The sequence below is a fragment of the Vigna umbellata genome, chromosome 4 (genome assembly GCF_029865625.1).
Source record: "Vigna umbellata cultivar VRB3 chromosome 4, Vumbellata_1.0, whole genome shotgun sequence".
Classification (NCBI taxonomy): Eukaryota; Viridiplantae; Streptophyta; class Magnoliopsida; order Fabales; family Fabaceae; genus Vigna; species Vigna umbellata.
The window spans coordinates 1307729-1325372 of record NC_142168.1 but is presented as its reverse complement, the minus strand read 5'-3'; the positions used below and the strand labels follow the sequence as shown (position 1 = coordinate 1325372).

At 31.2% G+C, this 17644-nt stretch overlaps 1 protein-coding gene across 1 annotated transcript; it reads left to right on the top strand.

Annotated features, from left to right (window-relative positions):
• Positions 1–7885: 7885 nt before the first annotated feature.
• LOC148198909 (uncharacterized) lies at positions 7886–11304 on the top strand. Its single transcript, XM_088114732.1, has 6 exons — positions 7886–8167; positions 8428–8673; positions 8760–8933; positions 9033–9139; positions 9351–9682; positions 10344–11304. The coding sequence occupies exons 1-6, from the start codon at positions 8018–8020 to the stop codon at positions 10901–10903; spliced, it is 1569 nt and encodes a 522-aa protein (XP_087970858.1). The 5' UTR covers positions 7886–8017; the 3' UTR covers positions 10904–11304.
• The last annotated feature ends 6340 nt before the right edge of the window (positions 11305–17644 follow it).

The window sequence follows — 17644 nt, the reverse complement described above, 5'->3', positions numbered from 1 at the left end:
ATATATTTTACTAATATTAAGAGAAAAATAAATGTTTTAAAAAATTTACATTAATTTTGCAGGATGTCTTAATTTATTTATATATATATATATATATATAGAAGGAGAGAAATAAATATATATTTATAAATTTTCTAAGATCTTTCGTAGTTTCTTTAATAAACTTCAATGATGACTTGTTTTCTAAATTATTTTCATTGTCCCATCATAATCCGGATTGCCGCATTAACTTTGTAATGCATTCGTAAACTCATTAGATAACCATGAATTAATATTATTTATTATCATTAAAATTATATATGACTTTTTGGGTATAATAATTAGATATAGACTTGTATTTATCTATGAATGAATCATCTATGTAATTTTAAAAAAAAGTTATGAATTAAATATAAGAAAAGTAACCACATATACCAAAATTCGAAATTCAATTCATGATGAAATTATAAATAACGCTTAACTGAACAAATCTAGCTAGATATTAAGATCATTGAAACAAACGCAATTAAAATCATAGAATAGAAAATCCCAACTAATGAAGTGAGAATCAATTAAAAAATTAGAAAACCAATACAAAAGTAATTTACAGAAAGTCAAATTGCATTATTGGAAAGTAAAGAGAAAGTAGAGAAGAATGAACCAATTGAAAGACAAAGTAGATTAATTGAATTAAAAGTACCGAAGTTTTATAAAGTACCCAAAGTAAAAGTACTTTAGAGAAACTAATTTAAAATAGCAAGAAAGTAGAGAGAAATTGAATTATCGAGTCAAGTAAAGAGATAAAAAATGGCAAATGACTTAAGAACCTACAAACTAACGTTATAAAATCTTATATATAATGTACACAATCATTGCTTAATAAATTTGAATTTAATAAACAAAATACATAGGGTAACATTTAGCATATTTATGGTACTGATTAATTTGTTACTAATTATGTAAACATATAATATGTATTTTTGACCCTTGAGCCGTGAAACTTAAGAAAAATCGCAATATATATATATATATATATATATATATATATATATATATATATATATATATATATATATATAAAGTGTTTTTAATGAAAAACTATACAATATATAAATTATATAACTAAACAGCAATTATACTTTAATCTTCCATTATTTATCTTATTACTTCTCAATCTTTTTATATGCAGCATTCTCTACTCACATATAACATACAATCATTAAAGACAGATAGACCACAAACAAACATAGAAAACAGAATAAATGTAAATCATAGTACTAAATTTAAACAATGGCTTTAGTACATACATACACCTTTTAACAAATCACACATCATATCCAAAGGAACAACATTTAAATAACATAAATCATATATACAAGCTTCGTGGCACATGTATACACAAACATTCATCTGACACAACTTCTCGAGGATTGGTGTATTGACTAGCACTCTAATACCCTACATCTATCATTACTCAATCACTATTACTTCTCATGAGCTATAGTTATAACATGTTCAAGGATCTTCCCATCCATAGAGCATGATAAGGTAAATTATATATATTTTACAAGCTCAACTTCCTCGACTCACTCTAGATATATGAACATTCCTCGACTCTCACAACTAATTATCTTCATTTATATGATTCCAATTACTAGTAGAGTTAAGATAATCTCATTTCAGTCTCTAACATTAATAACACACAACCAACTTGTTCCAGTATTCTCACCCTAGGAATAACTATGCCATCATTCCATTCACAAGCATATTTATTTACAATAACTTTAAGAATATAAAACACAATCACAGGAAAAAAAAATAATATATGACACATAACTCATTTATCAACATCAATCACCTATTATTTATTTCAATTTACATGTTAATTCACTAAAATCGCCCAACAAATACAAATGGGAGCCTAGCATTGGCTAATGAATTATCTTGTGCCCAATGCCTCAAGCCCCTGAAGCTCTTTGGAATTTAAATTCCAATTAGCACCCATCAAAACCTAAGTAATGCCTAATGTCAGCCACCTCTAAAACTCATTGTTAAGTGAATGCCTAACAGTCTTAGGGTGACACCCTAGTAAAACTCATTGACTTTAGATATTAAGGTGACACCCAACAATACTAACCTACTACTTGGTGCCATATCAAAAAATCAGTAAACATGAGTATCTTAGCTTGTTCAATTAACTCTAATGGGCACTTTTATTCCTTTTATTGTGCCAAAAAAAATTTTGAATGTATCATTAGAAGTCAATTGTTTAAACTTGAATACTCACATTCAAACATTTCACAATTTGAAACAATAATTAAGCATATACATAATTTAACATAATTCTCCTTCACCACTAATTCATTTAACATAGTTCTTTACATATTAGATCAATCTAGCAATTCAAACCAAATCTAATCAAGTATAAACCTACAGTCTAACAAGTACTACAAGCAAAAATTAATACTAGTTTTTCTTACCTAAGGTAGATAACTCTTTAACTAAAAGTTGTTTCTTAGAGTTCTATTGCTCACATGATGATTTAACTATGCATACGAAGTTACAATTAGAAATTTAAGCATATCTCTATGATCATAGATAAACAAAGATTCACTTTGAGTCACATGAGTTAAATAACAACCCACATAAAAGTGAAAATGAATGCAAATTGATCTTAAAAAAAAGTGAACTTACTTTATTTTTCACTATGATGAAATGAATTTGTAAAATTATTTACTAGAATTAATCTTATGGTATTAATTTGATTTTAAAAAGACAAATAATGATATTATAATTCTATAAATACGATGGAAAAGAACTTTAAAAAAATTTATAAAAGAATAATAAATTCTATAAAATAAAACTCAATTAAAAAAATTATTTATAAATTTAACCTTTTATTAATTAAATAATAAAATATTTAAACATCTAAATTTTAATTATAATATAATTCATATGCTTGTAAAAAATTATTTAAACAGAAAAGGAAATAAACATTACGTGGACATAGACACCCCTTCCCAACTCTTTCCAAACGAATAATCAAAACCACCATTAAAATTCAATAAATCAATTCAGACGATAGCAATTATTGTTGCATTAAATTTCTAAAAGGCATTTAATGTTCATTCATCAATTAAATGTCCAACAAATACGTTACGTATAAATTCAACAATAATTTAAAATACATTAAATTCTTAAAATAAAATAAAAATTGAACAAATTCTTAATCTGCCAAACAAATTCATTGACAATATACATCTAATCTCCACCTAATCTTTGCTTAATATTTTACTCATCATTTTTTTTACAAATCAAAAATCAAATATAACAATAAAGACAAAGTTGCCAAACAAAATCATTTACCATATATAACTATTCTTCACCTAATCTAAGTATCTGTCTTAATATTCAACTCACCAATTTATAACCAACCTTATTCATTTCACTAAATTCTAAAGAAAATTGAAGGAGAGATCTCATATAATACTCAAAAGTAAAAGGTAACCTTTTCCTATGAAAAAAAAAAACATATTAGCATTAATTGAATTATTAAAGAAACTTTTATAAAATTCATTAATTATTAATGAATTACAATTTTTAGTTTGACAATAATTGTCATTTAATATTTTTATAACATGATTAAATTTATTGAATGTTATTAAATTTTAAATATAATCATATTCGACATAAACTCATATATCTCTAATATGTTTTGCATTCTATGGGTAGATATATGAATATAAAAAATAAATTATAAAATGAATAATAATTAACTCTTTTAAAAGTTTAAAATGATAATTAATTCAAAATAGTCATTTTAAATCAAAATAAATCATAAATAATAAATATAAAAATTATTATTCAAATCTTAAGTATTAAATATTTCACTTGTTTTTATCAATTGATTAACGAATTTCATTATGATTGTCCTTTTTATCATGTAAAATGCTTTAAAATGGATTTTCTCGCAAAAAAAAAAAGGTTCATGTTTCAATTTAAGGCGAGAAGATTCATTCCAAAAATGTTTAAGACAAAAATGTTTTAATTTCTACAGCTTTTCTTATGAATATGTCTCAAGAGTCGTTCCAAAATATTAAATGTTTAAACTTTTTCATACAAAATATTTTTATTTTGAGTTATTACAATTATAATACCCATACTAGTAATATTAGAGGTCTATAATCCATTATTTATTCAATATTAATAGGTAGAAATGTTAAATACCTTTAATAATAATAATAAAATTTTAATCTTTAAAATATGTATTTGTATAATCCAAATATTATTTTTCTAAAACAACATCATTCTCGAAACATGTGAACTAGATCAAGATATTAAATTAAGTTAAAGATCAACTAATCAAAAATTAAAAGAGGTAAGAGACCTAAAATCTAGGGAGTTCTTAGATCCATCTAGGTACGAGTTCGTTCAATCACAATAAATAGGATATATTTCATGATGCAAGATTCATTATTATATTTATTATGCAATTTTATGTATTGTTAACTTAAGCGTCAAATATCTTTGAATGTATTTAGACCTTTTAAACTTAGAAAATCTCGATCAAGAAAACATAGTCCGGAAATAGAAGACCATAACAAGAAGATTGAATTGGAAATCTTAGCTTGGCAAGAATAATACTAAAATAGTCTCTTTCGAATTAAAATTTTAGCTAACTTATTTTTCTAACAACCCCAAAAATAGTATGAAACTATCTTTAGAGTCAATACATTATTGATATTAAGTGATTCATATCAGATAATAGGATAACCTACATGCATCATGCATGTAATGTAATTAAAATCATTTGAGTTTAAGATTTTCAAAATAAATAGGCAACTAATTATAATTTTTTTTATAAAAAAGATACTATTACTACATAACAGATACATTATATACATAAGTTTACATTTCTTGGCATCAACTCCCAAAAAATACTATCCCAAGATTGAGGTCCACTGACAGTGTCACTTTCACCTACTCATGCATACAATGTGATCATAACAAAAGAGAAACACAAACAACAACTAGAAAAGTGTAAGTCAATGATAATTTCAAACAACTAAAAGTTGTAAATTAATAAAGTAGATAATTTACAAACAATCAAGCAATTCATGCACCCTCATTTCAATTCAAACACATTTAAGACTTCAAAAATACCTACTCTAAACTCATTTTTGGAAAATGTATGCATTAAGTTGACGATCAATGTAGTCATGTACTTGTCATGGAATGATGTACCATAAATCAAGACCGACCTAGATTCACCATGTCTAAAGTATCCCATAACAAGGTTAGTTTACCATGACATCGCCATAAATGGGCTACCCACACAAAATCCTGTCATACTTCAATCCCTCTTAAACTTCATCCTTTGTATGAGTTTAGTAGAGTTAGTATGATCGCACCCTTGGCAATCCTACTCAATGCATACATAACACTAATGATATGGCATTCCTCTTTAGGAAAAACCTTATCCATACAATACACATAATTCTCATAACATTTCAATCCAATAATTTCATTATCTCATCATATTGAACATTTATTAAAGAAATTATTTCTCTAATAACATAAAAATTCTTAATTCTCTTAGCATTAATTCACCAAAATGGCCCAACAAATACAAAGGGAGGCCTAACGCTGGCTTAGGCAGAAAGCTCCTTGAGAGAAAATTTTGAATTTATGCCTACTGATTTGATATATTTGCCCAATGAATTGTCTGGTACCTAATGCCTCATGCCCCTAGGGTTCTTTGGAATTTAAATTCCAAATAGCACCCCTAAGAACCTAAGTAGTGCCCAATGCTAGCCACCTCCAGAGCTCACTATCAAGTGAGCTTCTAACGATCTCAAGGTGGCGTCCAATGCTATAACCGCTAAAGCTCATGGACTTCAAATATTAAGGTGGCACCCAACGTTACTAACTTATTGCCTAGTGCCATACTAAAAATCAATAAACATGAGGATATCAATTGTTCAAACTCAAATACTCACATTCAAACATTTCACAATTTGAAACAATAATTAAGCACATACATAATTTAACATAATTCTCCTTCACCACAAATTCATTCAACATAGTTTCACATATTAGATCAATCTAGCAATTCAAATCAAATCTAATCAAGTATAAGCATATAATCTAACAACAAGTACTACAAGTAAGAATTAATACTAGTTTTCCTTACTTACCTTGAGTTAGATAACTCTAACTAAAAATTGCTTCTTAAAGTTCTATTGCTCACATGATGATCTAATTATGCATACAAAACTTAAATTAAAAATCTATACATATATTTATAATCATAGACAAACAAAGGTTCACTTTGAGTCACATTAGTTGAATAACAATCCACATGCAACTAAAAATGCAAATTGATCTTAAAAAATATGAAATAGTAAATTTATTCTATTTTTAATTTTGATGTAATGAATTTGTAAAATTATTTACTAGAATAAATATTATGTTATTTGATCTTTAAAAGGAAAAAAATGAGATTATAATTCCAGAAATAAAATAGAAATGAACTTTAGAAAAAAAATTATAAAAAATGATAGATTTTATAAAATAAAACTCAATTCATAGAAATTATATTTATAACTTGGGTTAAATATGTTTTTAGTCCCTAAACTATCACGCGATTTTGGTTTTTGTCCCTCTTCGAAAGGTTTGTTCATTTTAGTCCTCTTAGTTTGGAAACTCTTATTTTTAGTCCTTAAAAAGCAACGATGTTAAGTTTCTCTGAGGTGGCAAACGACGAGCCACGTGTGATGTCACCTTCCCTAACCACTTTTAATTGACGTGACAATAAATGTCTGGTGGTCGGTCGGCCTGATGGGTGGTCAGCCATAAAAACCTGGTGGTCAATCGGCCTGGTGGTCGGTCAACCTGGTGGTCGGTCGGCCTGGTGGTCAGCCACTTGTTCAGGTGGTTGGTCGGTCTGGTGGGTGATCGGTTGGCTAGTGGGTGGTCGGCCACTAGGCCGACCACATACCAAGCCGAGCACATGCCGACCACCAAGCCGACCACCCACTAGGCCGACCGACCACCAGACTGAGTGGTCGACCACCCACTAGGCCGATCGACCACCAAACCGAGTGGTCGACCACCCACCAGGCCGACCGACCACCAGACATTTACTGCCACGTCAATTAAAAGTAGTCAGGAAATGTGGCATCACACATGACTTGTCGTTTGTCACCTCACAGAAAACTTAACGCCGTTCAATTTTAAGGACTAATTATAATAGTTTCAAAACTAAAAGGACTAAAAGGAACAAAACTTTCGAATAGGGACTAAATCCAAAATCGTGTGATAGTTAAGCGACTAAAAACATATTTAACCCTTATAATTTTTACCTTTTATTAATTAAATAAATGATAGAATTTTATCTATCAAGATCGCTAATACTTTTAGACTATTTTCAATGTTCTTACCATTTTTAATAGTAATAATAATATATAATTTACATAACCATTTAACTATAGTTAAATTGTATAATAATATTTATTTTAAAATCTATATTTTTTTCATAAATACCTATTAAACTCCTTTAGTAATTCTACATATAAATTAAAATATGTATTTTATAATATATTATTTAAAAAAAGAAAATATGAATATTTTTCTTCAAAAATAATATTTTTAGAATTTTTCTAGATTTTTTTTATATATTGTTTATAAATTGAAAATTTATTATTTTAAGAAAATAATTAAGTTATAAATAACCAACGGTTTTACTCCACAATATTAGTTATTAGTAATCTATTATAAATTTATAATATAATTTTCTATATTTAAAAACACATGTAAATTTTAATTATAATATAATTCATATGCTTAAAATATATGTTTTGTAAAAATTTATTTAAATAGAAAAGGAAATAAACATTACGTGGACATAGACACCCCTTTCTTCCTCAACGAACAACCATTTCGAAAGCCCAGCCCATCGCTACTCTTCGTTTGCAATTAGGGTTTCCGGTATCTCCAACACCTTCTTCTCCGTCTTCGATTGAATTCGTTAGTGGTAATGGTTCAGCTGATGAAGAATTCTGGAAAGGCCGAAACCATTTCGTGCGGTGATGCGAAGAACAAGAACACCGTCAAGTTGGAGATCGTCGAGGACCCACTGGAAGAAGAGCATGGCCCCCTCAACAAGCGTCAAAAACCATCGTCTCAGGTATTTCGTAAACGTTTTATCTAACTGTCTATCTCCCTTTCATGGATCGCGTTTTTAGTGACCTAAATTGCGTTCAAAAGATATTTTTTTTATTTCTTTGTTAAATCCTTCTTTTGCGTTGGCAATTGCTATTTCCAGACTGTATTAATTTACACGTTATCTAAATTGCCTAATTTGCCTAATTGTATTTTTCCAAATCATAGAGCAAGCGTTTTGTATTGTTTAGTTGGAGAGATTGAAATTTTGTGCTAATCGTGTAGCAATGGAGTGCTTCCAGTTCTCCTCCCAATCTGAATATTCTCGACGAGCCGAGTCCTTTAGGGTTGCGCCTGAGAAAGAGCCCTTCGCTGCTGGATTTGATTCAGATGAAGCTCTCTCAGGGAACAGCGCAGCAAGACGAGAATTTAAGTCCTGGAATGAAAAGGGAGAACAGGGCTGCTACTGCTGCTGACAAGCTTAAAGCTTCAAATTTTCCGGCTTCGCTTCTTAAGATTGGTGCATGGGAGGTATATTTGAGATTTGTTGGGGTTATGTTTTGTAACTGTATTTTTGTTATTCAACTTTGACTGGCTGAAGGTTCTACTTTTGGCAGTATAAATCGAGATATGAGGGTGACTTGGTTGCGAAGTGTTACTTTGCTAAACATAAACTTGTCTGGGAAGTTCTTGAAGGTGGTCTGAAGAGCAAAATAGAAATCCAATGGTCAGATATCGCCGCACTTAAGGGACATTGTCCTGATAATGGGCCTAGTACATTGACTGTTGTGGTAATTTATTTATCTGTTTTAGCTGTTTGAGTTTTATGAATCATTTATGTATATGTATGGGTTTGAGATTAGAGTATGATTTTTCAATTATTGTCTCAGCTTGCTAGACCGCCTCTTTACTTCAGGGAGACTAATCCTCAGCCTAGAAAGCATACACTATGGCAGGCAACAGCGGATTTTACTGATGGACAGTGTAGCAAACATAGGTATATTCTTTAAAACTGTTTTCTTCTGGGATGGGTTCAGCTCTTTCCCTTTGAAAAGTTTGATGATTTTATTTATTTATCATAAGTTGTCATAAAAAAATAAAGCATTTCAATAAACCCATTATTCAGCTTTGAAATTTGAAAAGGCGGTATGAGGTGTACTGGAGTAATTGAGTGAATGAGATTGAAAGTATGATATTGTGGTTTGTAGGTTGCACTTTTTGCAATGTCCACAAGGGCTGTTGGCAAAACATTTTGAAAAGCTTATTCAGTGCGACGTGCGCCTTAATTTCTTAAGCCAACAGCCAGAGATAATTTTGGAGTCACCACATTTTGACCCACAACCTTCTGCTTTTGAGGATCCAGAAAATTCAAAAGGTCATGAGCAACTTCAAGTCAGTGGTAAAGGATCCTCCGCGTCTTGTTTTCAAGACAGTGGATCACCTGTGACATCCCTGTCATCATCACTTAAGATTGAACACAACGATCCACCTGGAATCACAATGGATAGTCTCCTGCAAGATGCACATTCACCCAGTTCAGGTATTAATACAAGAACTAAGTTCACTCCGCCTTCTGTTTCATGACCAATTCACTTTGCCCCCAAAAATATAAAAATAAAAAGGAAACAGATGACTTGAGAATTAAACTCTAAAATAATTCTTAGAGGATTTTAGTTGATCCCTTTCATAATTTTTTATTTATATGAATAAATGGACACACTATAATCGTGATAAATAGAGTAAATCTAGATATAATATAGTCATGATAAATAAGGTAACCTAGACACAATATAATCATGATAAATAAGGTAATCTTAGACACAACATGATAAATAGGGTAATCCTTGACACAATAATGATGATAAAATAGGAAAATATTCTAACAAGATATTTAAAAATGAAATGCATACTTCTATCCAAAGGTTCTAATGTACTGTTCACATTGGGGTGTATCCCAGAACTTTCAGCTTTGGTTTTCCATTTTGGGCTCTACCTAGTATTCCAATTGAATATGATGAGGATTTCTTGAGCAAAAATTCTATCTGTATAGTTGAGTTTGATTGATTAGTCATTTCTGTACCTTATTTGCCAGTCCATGTTTTTTCATCTTTAGATATTATTTTAGTGTATTTGTCAGTACCTTGATTTTTTCTGGTGCTGTTTGGCTTACTTGTTTTATTTGTTTGCATTTTATACACAAGTCATGGACTGTAGTTCAATTGAAGGGAGTACAAGCTCTGAAACTGATTCGAAGGGCCCAAGAAATAGGGATCAGATAAAACTTCCTGGACTTCGACCTTCTATGTCAGTTAGTGATTTTATTGGCCAAATTGAACTTTGTCTATCAGAGCAAATATCCTCTGGGAATCCACCATTCTCTGATGGAGGAGCAGAGTACAAGGAGATCCTAGAAGATATTGCACAACATCTTCTCAATGACAATCAGGTTGCAGCAACTTCTGATGAAAAGTCACTCATGTCAAGGGTTAATTCTCTCTGCTGTCTTCTGCAGAAGGACCCTGTAACAGTGCAGAATTCTCATTTTACTGAAGATAGTAGTACTATTGAAGGACCTGATGATGGAAAAGATGTCAAGCCTGCCGAAGAGGAATTAAGGGATGTTTCTGGTGGCAAGCAAGCACTAGGCATGTCTAGGAAAGACTCGTTTAGTGATTTGCTTCTCCACCTACCTAGAATCGCATCTCTTCCAAAGTTCTTGTTTAACATATCAGAAGAGGATGGCGACAGTCATGCCAATTAGTTCTCTTATTCCGAACTTTCAAATTTGGCAAGTACGGAGCTACCTAGCAGTGTTTACCTGCATAGGGAGTATGTTGTGTCTTTGTAGCAGTGCAGGTTTAATTTCTACCCTGGGAACCACTGGGATTTGGAAAAGTTGTTTTAATGAAGAATCCAAGTAGTGCCCATGTAAAAAATTGTCAGAGTAGATGTTTTAGCTCTGTATTTGTTTTTGAAAGATTTATATCTGTATTTGTCTACTTGTAAGTAAAATATTGTGTTGCCTGTTCTATCAGGCTATTATTCATGGTTGGTATCCCTATCTTTCTATGTAATCGAGATAAGCTTGAGCTAATACTATCGCACTAGCAATCTCAGTCTGTAAATTCAAAATACTAGTCTCATTATTCATCAGTTTCTGCAGTTTCTGCCTTTACAAATTCTTTACCTTGGTTTTTGTTTGTCACTTTGTCATTCTTTAACGCAAACGGATAGCGGAAAATTAAATGAACAAGGGTCAAGCAGCTTTCTAACCTAGGGCAGATTATTTAAACACAAAATAAGTATTTCTGTAATAAAGTATATTTTTAAATCACTATTTTTGGAAGTAGCTAGAATTTGCCTATTTATATAGGCGAGAGATTATATATTTTTAAAATAAGCATATTTGATAAGCAACAATGAATAAAAAGTTGGTCATTTTATTTAAAAAGTTGTTGTTTTTTTTTTTTTTAAATAAGCCATAAAATCGAGGGATTACAATTTGACACTAAATTAAGTTTAACAGGAATGACATCGGTTATGTTTTAATTGGTTGGATTCAATTGATTGTCCCGAAAATTTTGAATTTAAATAATTAATTTATCCAGATTTAACTTGTTCCTGTTTTATTGAAGGTCTTGGTTTGAATATTAGGCCCACTAAGAGTTGATTATCTACGTATATTTTTGGACTTGCTAAACAACACATAGAAGAAACACAAAAAGAATTTCAAAACACTCACACAACCTCTTATTCATGAGATTTTTGCAGTGACCATTCAAACTTTATTTGCAAATGTAAGACTTGAATTCCCAGCTAAGTATCAGCACACGTTCTTATTCTTATTCAAACTTAGGGTAAGCTATTATGAGTTAATTTATAAGCTATTTGTTTTATGTGAGATTTTATTCTAATTTTTATAAATATTTATTTTCTTGAGTTGCCTTCTTGAGATATCTGTTGGGTATCCAAGTGTGAATCCAAGTCTCACATTGGATAAAAATGAAAGTATATAAAGATGAAAGACCCATTAACTCACTGCCTTAAGATTTTGGGTAAAGAGTGATGTCGACCCCTTATATAGTTGGCTCAGATGTTATTGGTGTTTGTGTAACACACAGGGAACCTTCTCCTCGATAGACCCAACAGTGGTATCAGAGCCGATGGTTTCTCTTGGTGACTGACTCGGACGAGTATAATGATCCCTATACCGAAAGTCTTCCGGGAAAAGGTATCCAGGTAAGCAAGTTCCGTTAATATACGACCCTTGGAAAGGGTTACTCGTGGTTGTGGTTGGTTGAGAATGTTTCCGCTAGAGGGGAAGTGTACCTATGTGGAAGGGACTCACCCTTGAGGAAGATATGTTGGAAATCCAAGTGAGTCCAAGTCCCACATTGGATAAAAATGAGAAAGTAGAACGGTATATAAAGATGAAAGACCCATTGCCTTAAGGTTTTGGGTAAAGAGTGATGTCAATCCCTTATATAATTGGCTCAGATGTTATTGGTGTTTGTGTAACCCACAGGTAACTCCTCCTCGATAGACCCAACAATGGTATCAGAGAAAGCATAGAGAAAATAGCTAATGCAAAGTCAACAAAAGAAGCATGGGAAATTCTGAAGGTGCCATACAAAGGAGATACACGCGTGAAGCAGGTCCGAGTACAAGCTCTCAGAAGAGAGTTTGAACATATGGAGATGGATGAAAATGAGAGAGTTGTCAAGTTTATGACTCGAGTGCAGAAGATGGTCAACCAACTCGGAACGAATGGAGAAGAGGTTCCTCCTAACCGGGTTACGAAAAAGATCTTGAGAAATCTGACGGATGATTTTGAAAGTATCGTGGTCACTATTGAAGAGACAAAGGATTTGTCAACTCTCATTCTAGAGGAGTTAGCTGGGTCATTAAAAGCCCACAAATTGAGGAAGAAAAAGAAAAAGAGGGGGAAGAAAAAGAAAAGGAGGGAACCTGACGATCAAACACTACAAGTACAGTTTGACTCGAATAAAGCTCAGATTACTCAGAGCCGAGGTCCTGGCGGAAGAGGACGAGGAGACCGAGGACGAGGTGGACGTGGCCGAGGTAATTTTGAGAATGATAGAGAAGAGCAAACCGGTCAACAGAACTAGCGTGACCGATGACAAGGGAAAGACCGAGTAGATCGGTCAGGAGTGAAGTGTTTTAAGTGTGGCAAGTACGACCACTATGCAAACGAGTGTAGATCAATCAAGTGCTATAATTGTCGTAAGATAGGCCATATTGCAAAGTATTGTAGGTCCGAGACAATGGGGGAGACAAATCTCGTTACTGAAGATGTTGAAGAAGAGTGTGGAATCCTGTTGATGGCAAAGAGCTCGGATGCAATGGACAATGAAGAACCCAATCCCAACAGTGGATGAAGTGATCTCGGTAAAGGATGCAACAATTGTGGAGAAGGAAAACCTGGAGAAAGAACTCAAACAAAAAGATGAAGAGATTTAGCGGATAGGAAGGCTTCTAGATGAAGCTAATGAAATAATGAATAAACAAAAGGTTGAGATTGAGGAGCTGAAGAAGGTGACTCTTGGAAAAGAAGAGAAAGCATCTAATGTTCTTGAACCAGACGGAGAGGATGATGAAGATGTTGAAAATAACCCGATGAAGATGTCGGCCAAGATTATTGAGAAATCGCCTGAGGTTAGAAACGAGTTGATCAAGGTTATTGAGAAGTCGGACATAACAAAGTCAGGCAAAGCATTAAAGAGGACAACCAAGGTAAAAGACAAGAGGGCCATAAGAAAAAAGAAGTCAAATCTGATTGAAAGAAGTAAACCCGGTGTGGGATGATGCACATGAAAAGTCGAATGAAGGAAGGAAGGATTTAAGTTTATGGGGAAGTTTGTTGGGATAAACTTAAATTTTAGGGTTTTATTAATAATCTTGTTTAAATCTTATTTTATTAGTTTTTGGGTATAGTAATATTTAGTTTGATTTGATAGAGATAAAATGGGTATACGTAGTTATGATTTTTGGTTTATCTAGGTACAATATTATTTTATGACAAATGAAGCAGATTTTATTTTTAAGATACTTGATATTTTATTTTTATTCCTGTAATATTTTTATTCCTGTAATTATTTTAAAGCCTTCAATTATCAATGAATAATAAGACTCAATTTTAGGAAAATATTTGAGTGTGTATATTGTGAGATTTTATCATCAATATCTTCTCTAAGATCTAATTTGGATAAAATAAAATAGATTGGATCCATAATCCAAATTCATTTTAACTAAGTCAACAAAATTTAGACTTTTCTAATCTATCTTAAATTGGATTGAATTTAGATTGAATTCACTTTTTGTTAATTAAATTAAATACAATGATATTGATATAATATATTTGACTATTAAGTCTATTATTAGATATGGATTGGATTGACTTGACTTAACTTGACTAAGGTTGACTTATGTTAAGTTGAGTCTGGTTCACTTGGCTCGACTTGGGCCTAGGTCTCAACATCAGTTAAAGCTTCTAAACCAACCTGCCTTTACTTGAGTTTATGTTGATTTGTCTCGACCTTTAATTACTTGGACCAATTTGTCTTAATTTTTAGTTAGGATCAACTTAGCTTAACTTTCGACCTAGGCAAACTCTACCCAACTTTTAGCTCATGTCATCTTGACTAGGCTTTCAACTCGAATCAACTCATCTCAATTATTTGGCTTGGGTCAACTCATCCTGACCTTCATACTAGGTCGATTCATCTCAATTCTTCAGTCTTAGCCAACTTGACTCAACCTCTAACCTGTCAGCCTAGAACATATTGACTTGACTTTCAACCTTTGTTAACTTCGTTTGATCTTTTGGCCTATGTCAACTTGAGTTGATCTTCGATTAAGGCCAACTTGACTAGAACTTTGGTTGGAACCATCTCGGCTCAACCTTTGGTTGGGGTTGACTAAGTTCAATTCTTCAATTGAAACCAACTTATGTCGGCTCTTAGTCCCAACTAACTCAACTTAACCTTCGATCGAGCATACTGAAGTTTATGTAGACCAATTTGGCTTGACCTTCGTCTTGGATCGATTAACTCAAACTTCCACTTCGACTTCGATTGACTTTGTTAAAGAAAAAGCATGGTTGAATTCAATATATCAAGAAAAAAGAGAAATGGGGCAACGTTTTATACGAAGATTGCTTTGCTTGGCATGAGAAGCACACAACTAAGTAAAAGCACATTAATTCAAATATAAAGATATAAAGAGTTGCACTACGCTTAATCTGAATATCAATAAACTTTTTCAACAATTTGAACATATTGTTTAAGAAAAAATTATAATGAGTTACAAGGATATACAAAGTTATCAGAAATGATAGTACAAAGTTAATCTTATTTTGATCACTCTCACACGTATACATTCCTCTTATGTTCAACTTGTTTCAAAGAGAACAAGATATAGTAATTGCAACAAACATAATTGAAAAGAAAGAAACAAATGCATGTTATGACTATGTTATCACAATGGTGGATGAAAAAGAGAATGGAGAGTTTCACATGCGTCATATATATATATATAGAGAGAGAGAATAGGGAGTGGACAATTACTTGTAGTTGTAGAAAATTTGAACAATGAATAATATTGTGTTTTCATTCATTAAGAATATTATTTTGTAAGGATATCAAGCTTCTTCAAGAAAAATATATATTAAAGAATTGGATAAGACATGCACGAAATGATACAATGATTGATCATGGTCGAAAGCCAATTAATATTGATCTTAGATTGGAAAGCTCAAAACAATATAAGCAAACAAAGATGTTCAATACTTTTAAGATTAGTTCATAATGTATCAGATTATCCAGAAGCATACACTGTGGATTATGAAGTTTATTAGAGTCATCAACTTCATTCCCACTAAAGTCATATTTAGTACCTTCTTTGTCTCAACCATATCAAATGAGTTTCACGTGCTTATGGTTTGTACATGTATTTTTTTAATGTAACAATAAAGGAAAATGACACTTGAACAACCATTTTTGACAACATTTAGACACGCGCACACGTGTCAAAATCTGAGTGGTCCAGTTGGAAAAATTAAATGAAAATGGACCACTCAGATTTTGACACGTGTGCGCGTGTCTAAATGTTGTCAAAAATGGTTGTTCAAGTATCATTTTCCAACAATAAATTACAAGATATTTTATTGAAGTTACTGACATAAATCTTATTTTATTTTGTTTCGGATGTTCAGAATAACTGCAATATTGCATCAAATGAATAATTAGAATTTAGTTAGACTATCTTAGCTGTTGCATCGTTCCAACAATTCAATGAAGCTTTATTAGAAATTGAGGCAACTCATGATTAGTTGTTTGTATGATATGAGTAGGTTAATGTTTTATTTACTGATATGATTGTCTGATAAACTTTGCAGCATCAATTGTATAAACAAGAATGAAAAAGAAGTAATTCCATCAACAACTTTTTATTAGACCAATTAAATTGTACATTATTACAATACAAAGCTTTCAATACCTTAAATAAAATAAAATAGATATTACAACAATAAGCTTTACTTCAAAAGATAAATTAGATATTACAACAGGAAACTACGCTTCAAAAGATAAACTACATATTACAACATGAAGCTGTGTTTCAAAAGTCATAATTCTTTGATATATACACACAATCAACATCCAGACAAATTCTTCTAAAGCTTCGATGAAATAGTTGGTTGGATGAAAATGTTGGAAAAGGTTGTGATGATAATATGCTGTTGAAGAATATTCCACGAGGGATTGAAGCAATAGGCTAGTGAGTGGCCAAAAGATTTATGCTGATATCCATTGGAAGAGCACTCTTCATTACAGCTTCATTATATTTCTATTTCTCATCTCTGAATGTACCTCTAACAAAAGAGTTTGAGGTTGTATGTAATATATAAACATCAAACAACCAAAACAGGGGAAAACACAATATTTTTAAGATCAAATCATTTGAAAGCTGAAAGAATGAAAAAAAATTATATCTAGAGGTATTTTTTTGTTAGAAGTGTATGATTATATATATGTATATTTAAGCTAAATCATTCTTTTGCATGAGATTTATTATTTTAATTTATTATCTATTTATAACAAATTATTGTTATTTTGAAAGCGAATATAAAATTTAAATGTTTTAAAAGTAAAGATAAATCTACCATTTTACGTATTCATAATCTTTCGTACCTTCATTAAATTAATTTAATGCAGAGTTAATTTAAATTGTATGCTGATGATATTCTTTTAATGTACAGATTGATTCTTCTTAAACTTTATTATGTGAGCTTTAATTTATTTAAATAGAATAATACTAAATCATATTGCTAGACAAAAATTATGGACATTACACTATCTATTACTTTAATATATTTTCAAAATTTCATCAAACAAGCGATCTTTTTCATTTCCTTTTCAATTCATTTAATTTTTTTTAACTTTTCCTAGCGATCGTTTTTCTCAATAATTTTCTTGGATAAATC

Coding starts and splice junctions, on each gene's coding strand:
- LOC148198909 (XM_088114732.1), top strand. CDS start 8,018: ATGGTTCAGCTGATGAAGAATTCTGGAAAGGCCGAAACCATTTCGTGC. Junction 8,934..9,032: donor CTAGTACATTGACTGTTGTG/GTAATTTATTTA, acceptor TTATTGTCTCAG/CTTGCTAGACCGCCTCTTTA. Junction 9,683..10,343: donor TGCACATTCACCCAGTTCAG/GTATTAATACAA, acceptor TTTATACACAAG/TCATGGACTGTAGTTCAATT.